The 21,413-nt window shown below is 40.5% G+C and overlaps 1 protein-coding gene across 1 annotated transcript in view; it reads right to left on the reverse strand.

Moving 5' to 3' along the window:
• Positions 1-4,139: 4,139 nt before the first annotated feature.
• LOC137175675 (leucine-rich repeat-containing G-protein coupled receptor 5A-like) overlaps positions 4,140-21,413 on the reverse strand; it is a 52,959-nt gene continuing 35,685 nt past the window's right edge. Inside the window, exons 11-20 of the mRNA XM_067581490.1 lie at positions 20,909-20,980; positions 17,943-18,008; positions 17,510-17,581; positions 16,001-16,072; positions 15,421-15,546; positions 13,585-13,745; positions 13,298-13,381; positions 11,808-12,051; positions 11,556-11,710; positions 4,140-9,425 (exon numbers count right to left, since the gene is read on the reverse strand). Coding sequence (XP_067437591.1) covers positions 8,668-9,425; positions 11,556-11,710; positions 11,808-12,051; positions 13,298-13,381; positions 13,585-13,745; positions 15,421-15,546; positions 16,001-16,072; positions 17,510-17,581; positions 17,943-18,008; positions 20,909-20,980 — 1,810 coding nt within the window. The 3' untranslated portion in view covers positions 4,140-8,667. The remainder of the gene's footprint in view (positions 9,426-11,555; positions 11,711-11,807; positions 12,052-13,297; positions 13,382-13,584; positions 13,746-15,420; positions 15,547-16,000; positions 16,073-17,509; positions 17,582-17,942; positions 18,009-20,908; positions 20,981-21,413) is intronic.

Here is a 21,413-nt window from a genome sequence, read left to right on the forward strand (position 1 = left end):
CAGGAGTTTTAAATCAGGAAAACGAGTCACAGAACAGCTTCCAGCAGAGCAGAAAATGTTTGAGTGGTTTAAAACATGAACATATTTGTTTAATTTCTCTGTTTCTGACCTCTTATTTAACTATTCAGAATGTAAACTCTATGTTTCACTTTAACTGCAGGAATGTGTAAACATTTTATTTGTTTTCTAATGTCATGTGCACATGTGTTTGATTTTCACAAAAGGAAATAAAAAGTAAATACAGTAAAATAAAACATGAACATAATTATGGTTTTGGTTTAAAAACGCTTAAATATGAAATTAACTGATTAATGTAAAAAATAAGAACAGGAAACTTTTAATAGATAGAACATAGAGAAGTTATTGGCCTTTACTCAAAATGTTGAGTTTTGATGTGTTTAATAATGAAGTTCTCTATTTTGAGAGGCAAACTTAATATAAAAAAAAAGGAAATTAAGCCTAAAAGCCTAAAAAAGCCTAAAGAAAACCATCAAAGAAGAAGAAATACAAGTTTAGAGACCTCACATCTTCTCTGGGGTCATGTGAAAGTCACTGAGTTGGATTCTCAAAACACAGAATAAAGTAGAAATGGAATAAAAACCTTCGACATAAGCGAACGATGACTCAGCGCTCTGGCTCTCGGTGCTTTGTTGTGGGTAATTGTGCGATTGCTTTAGAATTGATTCAGTATGACTCACCTCGGCTTTGTTTTGTGCAAAATTACACATCATCTTCAGCAGGAACAGAATATACATATCAGTTATGCTTTATGAGTAGCGATGTGACGAGTTTAAAATACCAACAAGCTCATTGAATTATGGTGTTAACTTCCTTCTCACTGACAGCTGCAGAAAACTGCAGTCCGTTGTGTTGAAGAAACACCAGAAACAGAAAGCACATAACTACGATACAATAAGAAGCTGTAGCAACACAAGAAACTACAAATCATAAACGTAAGGCTATAAATAAGTGTGGTTATTATTACATATGTCTTTTTTGTCTCATTATAAACAAACAAAAGTAATCTAAAGCCTAAATTGGATATTCGGACCTTGTAAGATCATTAAATAAGCTGCTGTAATGTCAGCTGCTGCTATTCTCGTTTGTTTTTAGACCATATTTGTTTACATTTTGGCAAATTGGCTCCATTAAAAGTCATCAGCTCTTAGCAGCTCCTGTTTGCAGTGCAGCCGTGACTGGATCACTTAGATTTCTGCCGGTTGATTCCAGTTTAACCCTCCGATAACTGGAATGAGGATAAAATAATTCAATCTTCTACACTTTCCAAATGTTATCAGACCGAATGGATCGAATTCTGACAGTGAAATGAGTCATTTCGTTGAGGTTGTGTGACGCTCAAAAAAACGTATCCAACTTTTTACAGCAGCTCTTTTTCCCATGATTGTGTTTGGGAAAAATGTTTTATCTGCCTCTGTCAAAACCCCGGTGCACTTCCTGGAGGCTTGGTTATGACCTCACTCAGTATCTTTACCCCACCCTCAGCTCTCCGGCACCCCCCTGGGGAGGCTTTTGACTTTGTCCTGCTGAATGTCTATTACAGACCACATCCTGTCGTTTCCCCACAGTTAAAATGCCGTCAGAGAAAAATCTCTCGTTATAACGACAAAGTGTCACGACAGATCTTAATGTCAATGAGACGATCTGATTAAATAACGTAGGAAGATATTTTTACTCTTTATAACAAAAACATAACGACTACATTTTGATTATAACGAGAAATGTTTAAAATATTGATAATCTGTTCTCAAAGTGTTTGTCATAAAAAGCACCCACTATTATGAGCAAACTTTATTATAACAAGAAAAGTATTGCATGAGGGAAATATATCTTCTCATTATATTGAGGAATTTTTAAATTAAAATTAACATGCATTCGCGTTAAAAAGATAATATTTCATTCCACTATGTTCACCAGCTAGTCTACAGCTAACTGTGTGTGTTTGTTTGGTACTGAGCAGGTAGTGTACAGTGGCTTTTTAGAGCTTTTACTCTGAAAACAGCTGCCTGCTGCAGCTGAAAACGACACTACCAAAACAGTAAAGTTGCAGCCAGACAGATAAACAAAATGTTTAGGCTAAAAGTATCGCAAACTTTAACCAAATTTTCAGAACATCAGCAAAAGAAAATGTGAATTTATGCATGTTTCCATCCACCAGTGTTATGTGAATATTAGGAGTTGATTTATCAAGATAAACAGAGGGTGGCGCTATTCCTGCAGTCAGGTGCCATCAAACCACTGCAGAAGAAGAAGGCGCAACGAGATGATGATAATGATGAATTAAAAGAGCGCCAGTCAAACCTCAAACAGAAGAAAACATGTTGCTGTTCCCATATAATATTGCATTTATGTTTGTTTATTGTATTAATTAAAGGACTGTTTCAGTCTCCTCATTGGTCCATGTATAACAGGGTCAACTGCGCAGCATATGTATTATAATTACACAAAATGTGTAAATAGTTAAATCCTGACGTGCTAATCCTCCAGGGTCAACAGGTGGAACATTTTAGGCTCAGTTCATTGTACCCCTACGTTCACTTTCTCTTAATCACTTATAAGGCCTTACACGGTTTAGTTCCTGCATATATATCCGAACTACTAAGCCTGTATACTACCATGCAGTCACTTGGGTCTTCCAACCAAAACCTGTTGGCCGTACCACGTGCCAAACTAAAAACCAAAGGCGACTGTGCTTTTGTTAACCCTAACCCTAACCCTCTAACCCCCTAACCCTAACCCCTACCCTGACCCTAACCCCAACCCTAATCCTAACCCCCTAACCCTGACCCTAACCCCAATCCTAACCCTGACCGTAATCCTAACCCCCTAACCCTGACCCTAACCCTAACCCCAATCCTAACCCTGACCCTAACCCCAACCCTAATCCTAACCCCCTAACCCTGACCCTAACACCGACCCTGACCCTAACCCCAATCCTAACCCTCACCGTAACCCTAACCCCCTAACCCTAAAAACACCTAAAAACCTACTTTTTTTAGAATGGCTTTCTCATAACATTTCATAAATTCAAGTGTGTGCTCTGGGTGATGATTGTATGCTCGCTGTGTTTGTATGTGTGAGATGTCTGTATGTGTTCTTGAATGTGTCTTTCATGGTTTTTGTGTCCTATTCTCTTTGTGTCCCAATGTCACTGTAAAGCACTTTGTAACCTGTGTTAAAAAAGATGCTATATAAATAAAGTTTTACTTACTTACTTACTTTTGTTGTCATACTTCATGGGAGAGGTAAGCGACATTGTGCACTCCTTTTATGAAATTTGTTTATCAGTTTGGACTTATTGCACAGTATGGTAACACAATTCTGTTATTTAATTTGTGTAGGAGCCTGAGTTAGCGTCACGATTGACCAGAGGATATTTTCTTTTCATTTACTTCTGTCAGTTGCTGGAATAAATGGTGGCCTCCAACGAAACCCTCGTCTGAGCCTCTTCCTCACGACACAACGCAACACAAGTGCACCTGGCGTTTTTATCTGCCGCCATTTTTCGTCTCTCCAACAGAACGGAAGCTTGAATGACATTTAAGTCATGTGATTTCTATGAATCTGTCTCCATTGCACTCAGTCGCATTTACCTTTTATCGATTGGCCAACTTTTCCACCTCCCCCAAGCGTAAAAACTTTTTTTTGCGATATTTTGAGATTTTTTTCGAACTTTTGGCATTTCTTGGTTTTTTTACGCGCAAACTGAAAATGCACATAAGGCTGAGGGGAGCTGCGGATTCATCACTACGAGCCACGACCAACACATCACACACTGACAGATCAGACACTGTTATTGTGAAAAATATCGATTATAGCCGCTTCAAAAAGAGATCAGGATGCTCCTATTCTGAAACTTAATAATGTTCCTAGTTTCGTCCTCTAGATCTTCAGACACGTTTCAGTATCTGCTGATGTGGAACGATGAGGTCACTGCTCTGCTGTCGTCAACACAAACAGCTCTTCTCATAACGCTGCTGCGGATCATTGCGTAATTGTTTAAAATCAAAAGCTTTTTTTAGTCAGAGTGAGTCACAGCAGCCTGTTTGTGGGTTCGGTTCAAAGTGGCCGATAGGGATGAATCATAACTCTGATCTCCAGCTGAAATAAAAAGACGTACCTCAGTTACAGCCACGTTGTTGTTTTATATATATACGTCACAAACAACTCTGGATTTTACAGACTAAAAATAACTCCACACGTTCAGATATTTTACAAAAGTTTACAACAGAAATAGAAAACAAGTGGACGGATGAAGTGACAGAGCACGAACCACTTACAAACTTACATTTTTCTCAACTTTTACAGATTTTTTTTTAAGTGCTGATGACAGAAGATGCAGCAGTTAAAGTGTCACACACAGCGGACATTCAAACTTCAACACAAGGATATTTTCTGTTAGCTTTGAGCTTTTGTTTAAACTTTCATAACCTTGGTGAGAATAGATCCAACATAGATATTTTGTCTTTACAAATAAAAAAATTCACAAATGTGTCTCTTCAAACATCCAACCACTTTGGATTTGTATATAAAAAAAAAAAAACTCATGCAGGTGGTGAGTCTTATAGGATGTGGATGATGTTTGTGCAGCACATTCATGAAGGATGATTAACACCAAACATGCAGCTGTAAAACTTTTACATTTTACACAATGAGAGAAAAACCTTCCCGCGCTGCGTCACGATCATATGTACAAACAATTTCAGCAAAGACATTTCTCACAGTCTACACAAAACGGAGAAAAAGGATTGTCACAGTAGCCTGTATTTACAAGAATACGTACACACACACACACACACACACACACACACACACACACACACACACACACACACACACACACACACAACCAAAACCAAACATCTTCAGAGACTTTCAATGTGCTGTAAAATGGCATTTTTCCTTTTAAAGCAGGTTGTTGAGGTGTGAAAGTCTACGACGACGACAATAAATCCTAAAACATGAGTCTGGTATTTTTTATTATAATCAACAAATTCGACAAGAAGAACCAAACCATTAATAAATTGACCTACGAACAAGTACTGTGTGTGTATCCGAAGTTATTCCCAACCAGGGAAACCACTTGTTGTTAGCTTAAAGTAATGAATAAACAGTTTAAATTATTGAAACCAGTGGTTCTCAAAGTGGGGTCCAGGGACCCGCAGGGTCCTTGAGGGTGTTCCAGGGGTCTCCGGCTAAAAGGGGAATTATTTATTTTCTCTATAATTGCATCCATAAGTAACACAATGACCGAATGTTTGACATGCAGAGTGAGGGTCTCTGGCACAACTTCACCTACTTCCAAGGTGCACGGAGAAGGGAAAGAAGTCTAAAGAGAGATGAGAACTCCAGCAACACCTGTAGTATGAAGAACAACTTTATTAGTTGACTGATGCATTTCGGCTTGTGGCCTTCATCAGGGTCATCATAAAACACATTACAAACAGCATTTAAATATGTGTTTTATGATGACCCTGATGAAGGCCACAAGCCGAAACCAAGCAGCAACCTCCAGGCCAGAAAAATGAAGCCAATGCAGAAGTGGCAAAAAGTGCAGTTCCTTGAACGGCCACTTGAGGCTCCAAAAGTGAGTCAATCTCCATAAACCCCCATGTTAAAATGTCCAACTTTACAGCAGAAATAAACATGTTTACAGCCTGGTACAAAAAACGGTTTTGGTCTCTGTAGCTAATTTCCCCTTTCATGACTCCTGTACGGGGGGTGAATTTTTTTATAACTCACCTGTTTAAGTTCTATTAAACCGAAAAGTTATGCATAATGAAGGACATGGCTGCTTTGAGTGACAGGTCCTCCAGCCGCTAGGTGGCTTGTTTCGGCCATTCGGCCCGCCTCTTTGCCCATTTTTGATTGGCTGGGAGTTAGGCAGCGTCACGTACTGCCAAGATGGCGACGGCCGGAGCGGCTCGCTTTGAGCTCAAAACCGCTCTCCAGAAACCAACGAGTGACGTCACGGTAACTACGTCCATATTTTTATACAGTCTATGGCCGAAATGCGTTGGTCAACTAATAAAGTTGTTCTTCATACTACAAGTGTAATAAAACATCTAAAATCTGTGACGAAATCTTATCAGATGGGGGTCTGTGGTCTAATCTGTGTCAGTTTGACAACCACTGTGTTAGACAGTCGTTAACTATATATTTGTGAGCTGTAAACATTCAGAAAGTATTGAGACGGACGAACATGTTGTTGGTTTTGGTCTTTTCATGGGATTTGTTGACACGTTAAAATGTCACCACTAACACTGCCGCAGTGAGATAAACGTCACAATCTGACTTTCAGTTCATGTTCTGGATTATTACAGAGAGACGTTATATTCAAGGACCGGCTATGTTTTTTTGTTTCTTCTTCATTGGACGACTTTCAGCTGCTGAACATGAGCTTCAGTTGGTCTTTAATCCTGCTTGTCTTCAGATTCCTGTTTTCAGTTTGGGGATCGACTCTGTGACGAAACTCACACAGACGCTGCAGCTTTCACACACACGCGTAAAAACACATTACACACACACAAACACACACAAACACACACACACAAACACACACACACACACACACACACACACACAAAAGGCATTTGGTAGAACATTTGGTAGGCTGTTTGTTAACACAATGTTGTAAATTGTGTCATATTTCGAAATAAAAGCTGCTCATAATGCATGTACTGTGTGTGTGTGTGTGTGTGTGTGTGTGTGTGTGTGTGTGTCCTCTGGCTTGCAGCCCAGGACGAAGCAGAAATCTTCCTCTTGTTTTTTTTTTTTCTTGTTCCGTCTTTTAACTTTTGATCGACTTACAGTTCGCAGCAGAAAAACAATATTAAACACACAGAGATAAAGAGGAAAAAGTAGGAATCGAACAGGCGGTGTGTACATGCCGGGCACTTTTATGTGTCTGTTTTGTTGTCTTTCACCGTCCTCTGCTACATTTGCTGCCACACAGTCCCCATCAGTCTGCAGTGTATCTGTGTGTGTGTGTGTTTGTCTCACCTGCCAAAGCTGGTGCCCCCTACAGGCTGCAGTGTTCATTACAGCCACAACATGCAAGAGTTTGATAAATTTCAATCTGACCAGCAGTTTCTGTAATTTCTAAGCATCAGAGCAAATTATAATTTTAATTTAAATCACTTTGCGTCATCATGTAAGTGTTGAGGTAAACATTACGGATGCAGTCTGTGTTAATTCGCCTACAACTGATGAAGACATTTTTACTATCAGCTAGAATGCAATTTATCAGGTTTATAGACTCGTGTGATTGTTAATGTCTGTAAAACGGAGGGTATGTGTTGGATTTCAGGTCCCTGACATCAGACAAGTCACTACTTCTGAATATTAACATGCATGTTGTAAACATCTCCGTCCGTCCTGTGTGATGGTGCTATTAGCTGGTTTGGAAACCGATTTTTATTATTCTTTTTTATCATATATAGTATTTTAAATTGATTTGAAATTGAAATTCTTGTGAGTCTTTAATGTATTTATTACATCTTTTCTGACATAATAAACAACAAAAGGGGCCTAAACCTTATTTTTTCTTCAGCTTGTTTCCTTTTTCCTCAAGTTGAAACATTTCTAGCTCACACGGACACGTCTTCGCCTCATGATGCATCACCTACAGCGAATTTGCATCTGTTCGCGTCCATGTGTGTCAGTGACGTCACCCGTTGGTTTGTGAACTGCCGTTTTGAAGCCTCGAGCGTAGCAATTCGACCATCGCCATCTTGGATTTGACCATCGCCGTGTTTGATTTTTGGAGCCAGAAGTGACCATATTTGGACGAGAGGGTGGAACTGACCATAGCGCTAGCTGCCAGCTTGGTTAGCACGGTGCATTTAAAATCTATGGTTAACAGTGATAATGCTAATGCTAATTTCCGCTAGCGAAAAACAGGCCTAAAACCATTAAAACAAACTTAGAGGGTCTTTTATCACAACCAAACACTGAACAAGACTTTTTTTAGGCAACCAAAATGTCAAAATTAACTTTCATGAACTGAAAACACACTGTGAAATAGCAGCAGCTACGCCTATACTCTGGGGTTACGCCATGGTTATGTTACGTAAGCAATGTTGTCGCCGTGGTAGCGACTTGTCAATCACAACGTAGCTACGCCCTAAAGCATACGCTGCTTTATCATCTATTTTACTCTAAAGGGGACCATAATTTACAAACTGAACATCATGCCGTATTGAAGAGGACTTGAGACCATAAACTCATTAGGAAACAGTTTACTGAGGTAATAAATCAAGTGAGCAGTAGGGCCATTTTCTCAGTCGGACTTCTTTCTGCAGCCAGTGGAGTCGCCCCCTGATGGCCATTAGAAAGAATGCAGGTTTAAGGCACTTCCGCGTTAGCTTCACTTTTCAGACCTGGAGCTACCTGCTCGGTTTGTACACAATTGCGCTGCCTCTGAACACCCCTTTACATCACCCCATATGCAACCAATCAGGTGCCTGTTGGGGTGTATGGTGGCCATCTGGGACAAAAGACACCAAAGAAGGAATGTAACTGAAAAGCTCAGTCGAGAGTTTATCTGAACCAGATTTTTTTTTTACCAGTTTTCAGATATTTCAGTTTGGCAGGTGAGACCGTCAGACTGTGTGTGCGTGTGTGTGTGTGTGTGTGTGTTTTGTCAGTCTAGTGACGCTGAGCAACAAACGCCACTGAATCTTGCGTGTCATTCGTTATTTTTCTTCTCCCCTCCTCCTCTTCCTCCTTCATGCCTCCCACCGCCACCAGCGCCTGCGTCGAGTCACACGACTGTTTCTCTGCATCCTCGTCGTATGTTAAATCCATCGTTCCTGGCCTCGACCTGCTCCCAGCGCCTCCTCCTCCTCCTCCTCCTCCTCCTCCTCCTCCTCTTCCTCCCCTGCCGAGCATCGGTAACACCACGGCGCCGCAGGTGCGTTTGACCAGTGCCGACAGCTCCTCCCGGGCGAGCGGGTTGAAGAGGAGGTAGAGCAGCGGGTTGACGCAGGCTGGCAGTGGCGCCACCAGCAGCAGAACCCCCTTCGCTGCCTCCGGGCCGGCGGCGGGGAGGCGCAGCAGGGAGGAGAAGGAGAGGAAGGCCACGGGGAGGTAGAGGAGACAATCAGAGAAGAGCAGCCACGCCACATGTCGAGTCAACGCCGCCTCCTCTTCGGTGGCGGGCGGAGCCTTGTTGGCCCGGCAGTAGAGGCGAGTGTAGGCGAGCGTCATGAGGAGGAAACACAGCGAGTCGAGCAGCACCAAGGAGACAGAGAAAGCCAGAGAGGATGAGGAGGAGGAGGAAGGCAGCGGCAAACAGAGGGAGGTGCTACTGTGCCCGGCCACCAGGGGGGGCAGCGTGACAGCCAGGCCCAACAGGAAGCACAGACAGACGGCCAGACGGACGGAGAGCGGCGACGAGGAGCGACCTGCAGAGGAAGATGAGTGAAATCAGACACAACCTGAGGAAGAATAATTCGTACATCAAATGTTTTGTGTGTTTTTCCACATTCTTAAAACGCCATGTATCTTTAAACAATATCTTCAATGTGACTGAACATAAAAACACGAGTCTCTCCAGGATAATATAACGATTATATAATTTCAACTTTGTTACTGAGAAATCATGTTTCTGGTCTCTAAATGCTACAAAAGAGTCCTGGAAGTAAAAACAGAAAATATTACATGACTCACAATTTGGGCTCTTTGGATCAACATGAAACGTTGAATCAGAAAGTAGAAAAGATGAACAACTGTGTTAGAAAATATCTGACATGTAAAAAGTTCACAGAGCTCAATATTCAGAGGAAACGTTTTGAATTCATTACGCTCTGATTCGCACCTCTGATTGGCTTCTTCTCCATAGCAACGGCAGCTAAAGCTCATGTAGTATTCTTAGCCGTTCAACAAAGTCACGGACAAAACGTGATTTCTCAGAAATAAAGTTAAAATAATGTAAACTGGTGGTCAGGATGTAAACCCACATCATCCAAAAAAAATTGAAATAATTGAAATGGGAATACAGAACGGGGGAAAAACACTTCCAGAACCAGCGTCCCTTTCAAGCAGCAACAACCAACTTGACATTGAAGCCAATGCGGAAGGAAGTTCCTTAAAGTGCCGCCGACGGCCGCTAGCTGCTCCAACTGACTCCCATTCAAAAAACATCAACTTCTCTCTAGAAATACAGAGTCAATCATTTTTTTAACGAGTCATTCTGGTCTCAATCTATAAATTCAGACCCTCTAATGAGTGTGCTGGTGGTCATTTTGGAAATTATTGCTCCGTTAATAAGATTTGAAGACTTATAGTAGCTTTGATGTCTGCCGCGTCGGTGTTGATTGACAGCTTTGATTGACAGTTGGCTCACACTGAGTCGCAATATTTCACTAAATTCAATGTACCTTGACAATGATACCTGATGATCATGATGATGATGCCGTGTTAGTTAGCTAACGTTAGCCCGAGCGCTCCCGATAAGTTAGCGTTAGCAACCGCCGTCGCTCCTTATTTTGGAAGCTCCTGGTGTCGACTGTGAGCGGCAAATCTGGGCTTCGAACCAGCTCAAATGCAAACCGGCGGGTGACGTCACACCTCGCCACCGCCATCTTTATATACTGTCTATGGTTCCTTCCCATTTCTTAGTTCTATACCCGTGAGCTTCGGCAGCTGTTGCTCCGTTGTTGCGTTTGGGAACAAAATACGGCGCCATAATTGACCCAGAAAAGAAAAGTAAATCGATTGTTGGGCGCTCCCCCCCCCCCCTCCGCTCTTGTGTTTTTCTCCCTCTTCTCTCTCTCAGGTGCTCTTCATCAGATGATGAGTAGCTGCTCCACATTTACGAGAAGCCGGAGGAGGAAGCTCTCTCTCTCAGCCTGCTACTGTTGTAGTGTTTTACTCTTTTGTTCCTTATTTTTTCCTCTCTTTTTGAGGACGGAGGTCTGGTACTCTTGTTTTTGTGGCTTTGTTTGTTAGTTAAGGTTATTCACTCTATTTGAAAGGTTAGGCAGGAAGCTCTGTGCGGTTGGCTCAGACTTCTCCCACCTTTATGTTTTGTTTGGCCAGACCTCCTGACTCCCATAGTTCTGGTTAATTCTAGGCAGTTCATTTATTTATTCTTCTTTGTAAATAAAAAAACAACTTTCGCTTTACAACCGAACCTCGCGTCTGGCGTCCTCTTTATATTGTTGCTGGTCACGAGGTCGAGCCAAATGTTTTTCTTCGCTGTGGCCGTAGTAACGACGTAGGTTGTAAAATAGGTTGTAAAGCAGAATTCACATAGTTAACTTCACCCTCAGAGTTTTTATGTTCACAGTCTTGTACCTTCAACTTTTTAATCAAAGAACCAGAGATTTTCTAACACAGTTGTTCACAGTTGTCTGATGATTTAAGCAGGAGAGTTTCAGATGAGAGAACTGTGAGGTTATTTCTTTCTCTTTTTGTTGTTTTAGTGTTTCGCTTTCGTACTGTGTGATTTGTCGTGTTTATTAGATAAGATATATGTCACCGTATTCACTGTTTTTGCTGTGTAAGACTGTGAATCTGAGCGTGTTCCTCACCGCTGTGCCCCTCAGCTTTGTGGTGGCGTGTGGCGGCGGCCAGGTATCTCTCCAGAGCTGCGACGGTGAGCAGGAAGAGGCCGGTCTGCGACGCAAACACACACAGGAAGCCGCTCAGCCGACACAGGAAGCTGCTCTCCCACCTCGCCCCGTATCTGAAAACAACAACAAACACATTTTAAAAGCTCTGTTTGAATCCACCCGAGTCCCCCCCCCCCTACCCCCCGCCCGCCTCCGCCGTCTGATCCGTACCTCCAGAAGCTGCCGAACGTCCAGGCGTCCACCGCCGCCAACCAGCCGCTCCACACTCCCATCAGGCCGTTCACCAGCGCCAGCAGGCCAATCAGCAGCTTGGGCGGTGTGACCGAGGTGGCGGGGGAAAAGAAGACGGACAGGACCACGAGGGCGTTGCTGACCAATGAGAGCGCCGCGATGAGCCACACCCCACCGCGGATCAGCCAGCTGCCGAGCAGACGGAGGCAAGGGCGGAACGGCCCTGGAGGAAGTTCAAATCAATTTATCATCAATTAATCAGATATCAATAAAGAGATTAGTATATAAAATAACTATAAAAAGAGTAAAATCTCCTAATTAAAAAGTTAAATGAGTGTTAATATCATGACGAAAGACAGAATAAAGCACTGAACAGGGAGAGAGGTGGAAATAATGTCATCTCATTGGCAGATTGTTTTTTTTGACTTCTTTAAAAAAATAAAATAAAATAAAAAAGTCACTAACTTGTATTAAATTCTCATGTTCCTGACTTAAAGTGATTTGCTTTATTGTAATTTCACTTCCATCTGCTGAAGGAGGAAAGTTTCAGTTCAACATGTGAACCTACAAGCAGGATTTGTGACATCACAGCTAGTTCGGAGCCAATCGTGATCCAGTATGAAACTTCCACAAGTGTGATGTGGAAACTTGACGCCTTCAGTGCACAAACACTGAGAATGAATATTTATATATTCATAGATTCCTTTTACATGATGGTGAAAGATTCATTTTAAGTATTTTAACAATGTAATTGAACTTTTCTTGTGGAAAAACTAATTTATACACAAATTATTATTCACAGCAGATTATTTTTATGTCATAAAACAGTCCAGAGGAGGTTTTTAAGTAACAGGAGTAAAGCAAAATAAACAAAATCTTACCAAAATAAGTAAAAGCACTTAAACTATTCAAGTTTTTAAATAGATACTGATGGTTTCAGAGTGTTTATGTTAGTATGAAATCATAGATGTGTTCAACTGGAAGCAGCGTTTTTATCTATCTGGTTTAACTTCAAATATGTGTGTGTGTGTGTGTGTGTGTACTTGTATTCCTGACGTTGTGGGGACATAAATCTTTTGGGTTCGATTAAGTCTCCAAGAAATGAATGTAAGTCAATGTAAACATGACTGTGTGTGTGTTTGTGTGTGTGTGTTGTTACAGCTGTATGTGTTGCCTGTCTGTTGCTCCGCCTGGGTCGTCTACACTTAATCAGTCCACAGTGAGGTGTATCTGGTCCAGGGAGGAAGAGGTTAAATGTTCCAGGTTCCTGTTGCAGAGAGACTGCTGCCTCTCAGACTGGGATTTTATATTATTTCTATTGTATTTTGATTGTTTACAGCAGTCATTTAGTGTCCTGGTTGTTTTGGATGTTTTGTTAATAGGCGCCGACTAAGGGTGGGGCGTGACAGTGTGTGTGTGTGTGTGTGTGTGTGTGTGTGTGTGTGTGTGTGTGTGTGTGTGTGTGTTACCTGGTGCAGGGCTGCAGTGGACCGAGTGTTGAGGTTTGGGTTCATCTTCGAACTCCAACAGAAAATCCTCCCAGTCCTGATCGACTGCAGAGACACGATATCATTTTATTTAATGTTTCACAGTTATTCATCTTTAGGGGAATCAAGTGATGTTTTGTAGCGGACGGAGGATGATGATGATGATGATGATGAGCCACAAATCTGAAAAACAACCTTCAGCATTCACGCTCCTCAGAGGATGAACCCTTGTCTTCCATTTGTTTAGTAGCGATGGTGTGAGAGCTCACCTTGGCTCGTCACGAAGGCGTTGTCTCTCCCAGAAGAGTCTGCTGCCTCCTCTCTCTCCCAGGACGAACCGCCTCCTCCTCCTCCTCCTCCTCCTCCTCCTCCTCTCCTCTCACAGGAGACGAAGGCACAACACTGGAAGGCGTAAGGAAGCTCCATCACCCTGCAGCGAAACACAGAGACGTTATATCTTTATCATTTATTGACATTTTATTTCCAAACAAAGCTCATATAAATCGACTTTATTACACCTGTTGTTCCGCAGAATCTCCCTTTAAATGCTTCCCAGTGGACCCAGTGGAGACAGATTAGTGTCTCCAGAGAGAAACCAGTTCCTTCTCTGTATGAGGCTCATTTTTCAGTAATAATTACAGCTGCAACGAGCTCGCTGCTCCTCCTGTCATTTAAACTCAAGATTAAATGAAAAATGTCTTTTTAACCCTTTTAAATCACATCTCCGCTCATATAGTGAACCTATTTAACAACATATACCAAAAAAATACAAAAAAATACATTTCTTCGTATTCTTATATCAAAATCCAATCATGTTTATATGACATGTGCTTCAATATCTTGACATCCACCCATCGAGAGTTAAGATTTGTTATGAAACGCCCACTTTTTAACGTTCAAATCAACTTCCTCCCAACGTTACTCTGGAAATCTCGTCCAGAGCGACGTCCTCGTATTTTAAAGTGGACCTCTGAGATTTTTTTTCCTTCTACCGCATTTTATCAGCTCAGTGTGAAATTTGAGTTTTATGTGAAAATGAAGGAAGACAAACTGGTCTGATAGATGTAAACATGCCAACACCAACATATCGGTGTGTTTGTCATAAAAGTGAAACTTTGAGGAAATAACGTTTCGTGTCAGTTGTCAATTAATGCAAAACAATGGCAGCTGAACATTTGTACCAAGGCTTCAACTAACTATTACGTTTATTACTGATCAATCAGTTTTGTCTATAAAATGTCAGACAATGGTGATAAATGGTGTTGATCAGTGTTTCCTAAAGCCCAAGATGACGTCCTCAGATGTTGTTTTGTCCCGTCCAACAGTCCACAAGCCAGATATTCAGTTTACTGTCATACAAGACTGAAGAAAGCAGGAAATATTCACATTTAAAAAGCTGGAATCAGAGAATTTTGGCTTTTTTTCCCTTTAAAAATGACAAAAATGATTAAATTGGCTCCATTAAAAGTCATGTGAATCAGCTGTTTGCAGCTCCTGTTTGCAGTGTAACAGACAAACATCACTGGATTACTGTGATACTGAAGAAAACTTGATGATTCAGTTCTGCAGCCTCTTTTTTATTTCTTGTTGATTCATGGAGGTTTATCACACATCAGAGATAGGAGCAGAGAGGATATTTGATTCTCCGCCTCCTCCTGCGATGTTAATGCCGTCCATGAAGCTTTAAGGACTGCGTGTGCGTCACATCTAAACACTGCAGGAGTTAATCAGCTGTCGAATGGCTGTAAATTCAAACCTTTTTCCAGTTAAAGGGCCATTCCTCTAAATCATAGCAGCGGTATTTCCGTCCGCCGCTATAAACTAATAACAGGTCTGAACACTAAGGGTTTAAAACACGGCGAGAAAAACCTGTGACGTCTGTTTCAACCGCAGTTTGAACTCATCCGCCCTCCGGCATCCATGTTTGAGGTTCGGCGTCACAGCAGGCAGCGTTTTGTTTGGTATTTCATGTTTCGGTCATGGTAAGTGAGCCATGGATTACAACGGCGTATGTTTTGATTTAGACATGATTTGTCTTTGTTTATGTCTTTGTGTGTGTGTGTGTGTGTGTGTGTGTGTGTGTGTGTGTGTGTGTGTGTGATCACCTGACTCTCGGCAGGTCCTCTCGGGGTATTAACTCCATCAGCTGAGTGTTTCCAGCCAGTCGCAGGTGAGTTAAACTCTGCAGACCAATCAGAGGCAGAGACGACAGCTGATTGGACGACAGGTCGCTGCAGAGACAGGAAGAGAGAGAGAAGAGTCGACCTGATGTCAATTTCCAGGACTTTTCATAACTAAAGTTTGAAGTTTCAAGACCTTTTTAATACCTCTTATAATACAATATAATAACTTTTTTCACCATAATACCAGTCAAAGAACGACAGAAAACCAGTTGGGACAATAAGAACTACAATTATTTATTGAAAACATGACTTTTTTGACATTTATATCACATTTTTGTCAGTATTTGGCAGCTGCATCTATCAAAAATTCCACAAAAAATTACTTTAAGTCCCCTTTTTATCATTTAACAAATGGTTTGTTAGCAGCTATAACTCTCATAAGTGTCTTTTCTTTTCATTATTTTCACTATGTTTCATTATATTTTGTTATTTTTCAGTTGAGAACTAGTTCACACTGGTGACACTGGTGAGGTTGTTCTGGTAAACTGGTCTGGTTACTCACAGTTTGGTCAGAGCAGGCAGAGCAGAGAACGAGCTCGGCTTCACCGACGACAATCTGTTCCACGATAAATCACTACGGACACAAACAGGAAGTCAGGAAATGAACCAAAAACTTTCTATTCACAGATCAAGAGTGTTGACCTGATATCTGCTGTTAGCCTGGATTAACACACACACACACACACACACACACACACACACACACACACACACACACACACACACACACACCACGGGGTCTCATGTAACAGCCGTTCTTTGTTTCTAATCCCAGGATGAGAGAAAGTGTTTGCATAATGTGCTTATTTCTATAATACGATAATAAAATAAGTCATAATGTTCAGAGAGGCGTGACTGAGGAGGTGGAAGTAAAACACGACAAATACACATCGTTAATGTTACTTTAATATTAACTCAGTAAACTGAGCTGTTATTATGAACTCAGATTATTGATTTAGTGATATTCCACCTAAAATATGTATTTTGAGTATTGATAATTAAAAGGTAGATTGTGGCAAAATGGTACAAAAAATAATGAATATTTTCAGTATTTTTTTTTCTTCTCTTTTTCGCCGTATGGAAGAAGGGACACTTCAGGCAATGATGCGGCGCTGCTGGTCTTCTTCTTCTGGCCCGAACAAAATAAAATGGATGTAAAATAGCAAACATGGCCCAAATCAAATGTGGGCCTTTTTCTGGTAAAGATGCAGTGCTCTCAGGTATGTGTACTGGGCCAGTTCTGGTTTATCTGGTTTGCTCTTGGTTGACATACGGCTTGCTTGTGGCCCAGATCTGGGAAACAGGAGCGGACCGCCCGAGTGTCATCATTCCACGCAGTATGTTGGCCGGATCTTGGCTTTGCTTTACTTAGCCTTAGCTTTTACTTTGCTCCATATTTCAACAACTACTGGCTCATGAAATTGTGTTCAGACATTCACGTTCTCCAGAGGACGAATCTTAAACACTTTGATCGTCCTTTAACTTTCTCTCTAGTGACACCAACAGCTCAAAGCCTTCTCATCTCAATGCATTTGGACCAAATTTGGTTCAAACATTCATGGTTCCCAGATGATATATTCTACTGACTTTTCCTCTTTTTCTCAACAACTATTGGATGGATTGCTGTGAAACTTTTAAGCCTTAATACTTTATGGCTGTTTATACCTGCAGATGTACTGATCAGCCTCAGCTGTACTTTGTGTTTGGTGCTAATTAGCGACTGTTAACTGACAGTATTTAGCTCCCTCCCTACCTGTCTTTATACTTCATGTCTTATTGTAACTAGTTGTTGTATTTCTGCGTAGATTTCTGACTGTGAGCCAAACTATGTCCTCATACCTGTCCCATCAACAACCAGACCACCTGGATCTGTGTGTGTGTTTCCATTTGGAAGTATTTAAAGAGGGCACCTTCGGATCACTGCTCAGGATCTTCAGGATAATTAAACCTGCAGACTCAGTGTGTGTGTGTGTGTGTGTGTGTGTGTGTGTGTGTGTGTGTGTGTGCTTACAGAGAGCGTAGTGACATCAGACCGTGGAAGGTGTTCTCCTCCAGTTCCTCTATTTCGTTATGGTGCAGATCACTGAAACGGACACACACACACACAAGCCCTGATATTTCCATTACATCACGTTAATCAATCTGTTTTAGAGGAAGGAGAGTTCTGTCTGAGTAATCTGATTGGTCAAAAATAGACTACAACAGTGCTAATTATTCCCATAATACACAGCTGGCTGTACTTTATTGGTTGCTATGGTAACTGTTAAAATAAGGCAGATTAGATAAGTGTGTGTGAGAGGCTCCGAAGGTCTGAAAATGTGTATCCAACATGTGATTGAGAAAGTATTGTATGTTTTTAGCACATAAGTGTCAAATAAATACATTTTTTTAAAAAAAAACAAATAAAATGTCAACTTATAATAGGATTTAAAAATAAAACTCACATCTTCTGGATGCTCTCACAGCCGGAGAAACTGGGAAGAGTCTGGATCTGATTGTAGGAGAGATCGCTGCGGAAAGAGAGGAACGTTTCACTTGTTGTCATCACTGTTAAGTCCAAAACACACTGAACATAAAAAAAAGGGTCAACAGTGGCTTATTTGATCAGGATGTGGTCCAGTGTGAGCCTGTATTTATTAGACGTCTAAGAATTACACTTAATAATGCTGTAAAGCATCAGTTCCCGACCAGAAACACCCTCACAGCCCTGTCACATGACCTCAAGGGTTCATTTTAAACTGGATGTTTTCAACTTTTTAGCCATTTATCCGTTAAATTTAGCTAATTATCTTAACAGCTACACAGCTAATTCAGCTATATTAACTGTTTATCCATTACTTTTAACTATATTATCTATCAGAGAAAACACTGTGAGGGAAATTACACATAATCCATCATTCTGAATCTTAACATGTAACCTTTAGACGGGGAAGGTGTAATTTCTGCCGCTAGGGGTCTCTCAATCAAAACAATAACAAAAAAAAGGAGTTTGATGACGTCATGAAGTAGCGAGGGATCATGGGAGTTGTTGTCTTCGTTGTTAAACTGCTACCACTGCTGTACAGACAGATGTTGCTCTGCTGTCAGCTTCTTCCTGTTAGGATTCCTTCAGTGTTCGTTGTTCAGCAGGTTTTTATTGGAGCCGAATTATCCTCAGAAGTCTCCTCCTCTCCGAAACAAACTGACCCGCTGATTAAAACCAGTAAAAACACTGAATAAAGCAGTTTCACATTTAAAAAGTCAGTGTTTCTCTGACGCTGTTCGGTGGATACAAGACGTCCGGAGCCGAGCTGCCGCTAACGTTTGCTCAGCTTGTTTCTCTGATAAACCAAAAACAACCAAGATCTAAAAAGTTTATTGTGAAAATGTGGCTTAAAACCGGATAAAAAGTCAATTTATGACTTGAAGGGTCTGACAGACAACAACAACGCTGACTCATGCGTGAAGGAGCTGTAACGCCATCGAAACCAAAAGAAACGGACCTTGATTAAAATTACAGATTTCTACGGGTTTGAAACTTGTTGGAAACATTTGAGATAATGTAAGTACACAACTCAACAAAATATATAACATAGATCTAGTTGTTTTTAGATATTTTAAAGCAGAATAGTTAAGAATTGGACCTTTAACTGAGAGAACTTTAGCCTGATTACATACTGAAGTACTATCAATGTAACAGAAGGGTTCATGGAGACTGTAATACCAAACATATCTCAGTCTTCGGGAGTGCAAGCAGAGAATTTGCAACTGTTAACTGTTTAGAAAGACCAAGGCTAAAGTGGTGCGTCAGAGGGCAGCGAGACTGCCACAGAACCTTAGATGGAAACAAAACCAGATAAGGACGTTAACTGGAACAAGCAGCCTTGACAAGAAGTTTCAAGCTATAAAAGGTGTCAACAGTTTTTCATCTGTGTGCAAACAACAAATGCTCTGAGCATTAATGAAGTGTGACGAACACTGTAAGAGATTATTGTCTCCTTCCTCTTTGTCAGAGTGGAATCACATAATTGACACAACAAACGACACCTGTTTTAAAGTCCTCACACTCAGTTTCCGTATTGATTTTAAAATTCTTTTACTTGTTTTTAAAGCACTTCATGGTTCTGCACCAGCAGCATATACAGTATGTCCAACATGTTTACAGTGTTTGAACCAGTACAGCAGGTCTCTGGTCCTTCTGGAACCAGTCTGGTAGTTGTTCCAAAGTGCAGGATGGAAACTTTTGGTGACGCAGTTTTTAGCTTTAATGGACCGAAGATCTGATAGCAGCTGAAGTGTTGAAATCCTCTTCAGTCTGGCTTCTGATTGAATGATTTATAGACATTATTTACTTTATTTTTTTCACTTATTTTATTTATTCATGTTGTAAAATTTTATTTTATCTTTTATTTTATTATTAATATTATTTTATATATTTTTTTATCCCGCTTATTGATTTTATGTCTTTATTTAATTTTTTAGCTAGTTTTTATTTCATTGTTTTATTATTAATATTATTAATATTATTATTATTATAGCTTTTAAATCTATTTTGTTTAATTAAATTTCATATCTTTTTCTTCTCGTGTGCGTTAGTCGACACTTGTTCTGTATTATTATCGTCGTCATCAGTGACTCGTCTGTATGAAAGGTTTTGTACAAATAAAGATTGATTGATTTATTCATTACTACAGCTGCAATATCTGAAGGCTTTATTATCTACTTCAATCGTGTCTCTATTACACATCAGCCGACTATTTATTGCTGTTAGTTATCAGTTTTTTTTATCAGTTATTTCTCTGCTTGCCGGCTCTCTTTCTTTCATGCGTTCTTATTGACCAGATATTACTGTTGACTCAATATGAAGATTTATTTATTTATTTATTTTCTTTGTACGCACTGCAAAGAAAATGAAACAATAGGAAACTGGAGGTAGGTACAGTAGTATCACACTGACACATGCAGACAACGAAGATGATCAGATGATTATTGATAAAATAACATCGACGACAGATTTATTCTTCGTTTGTTTGCAGCCCTGATAAAAGCCAAACATAAGAAAAAAGAATAAGTGATGTAACATCCTACTAAATGTTCAAATACAAATAATATAAAAGGCTAAAATGACTCTATTCTTAACGATACTGTTTCAGTGACTCAATATTGATTATTGATCATGACTGGTGATATTTTGTACAATCAGAGAGAAAATAGAGGCTCGACCCTCTTAAAAACAAACTTTTATTCTTAAGTAAGTAAAATTTTTACTTTTATCTTTCACTTAAGTCCAAAACATGAGAGTTTTGATAAATACAGACCTGAGTCGAGTCTTTTTTTCTTTTTTGTAACGTGTTAAAAGCTGCCGACGTGTTTTTAGGCTGAACTAATTTAAATGAGTTTAGACAAGGATGCAGTTTGTATTCGGACTCACAGCAGCTGCAGGTTTGGAAGCTGCTCACACACAGAACCGGGAAGAGAGGTGATCCGAGCTCCAGTGATAGTCCTACACACACACACACACACACACACACACACACACACACACAAAAGACAACATGTCAGACGTATTAATCCGTTACAACTTTACAGCGAGTCTCAATTTTACCAGGAAAAAAACACTCCAACAGTCCTCTGGAGGTCACAGTCTGCTCACTATAGATGAATCCAGCAGCTGATTTATGAATTATGCTCTTAAAGATCCCCTTCAGAAATGTTTTAAACCATATAAAATACTCTGCTTTGAATAATAATTTACGTTTGATGTGGTTTTCCAGAAAAAAAAAACAGGTACAATGACATTTAAACATCCGACTGACGGAACAAGAAGAGAAACATGTTTTTGAGTGGAACAGGACTTCAAGTGCTGCCGTTACTGCAGAGGAAGTAAAGACATTTCCAATCAGGGATGTTTAATCAGGGTGGACAGATGAAGCTCG

This window comes from Thunnus thynnus, chromosome 23 (assembly GCF_963924715.1).
Source record: "Thunnus thynnus chromosome 23, fThuThy2.1, whole genome shotgun sequence".
In the NCBI taxonomy this organism is placed as follows: Eukaryota; Metazoa; Chordata; class Actinopteri; order Scombriformes; family Scombridae; genus Thunnus; species Thunnus thynnus.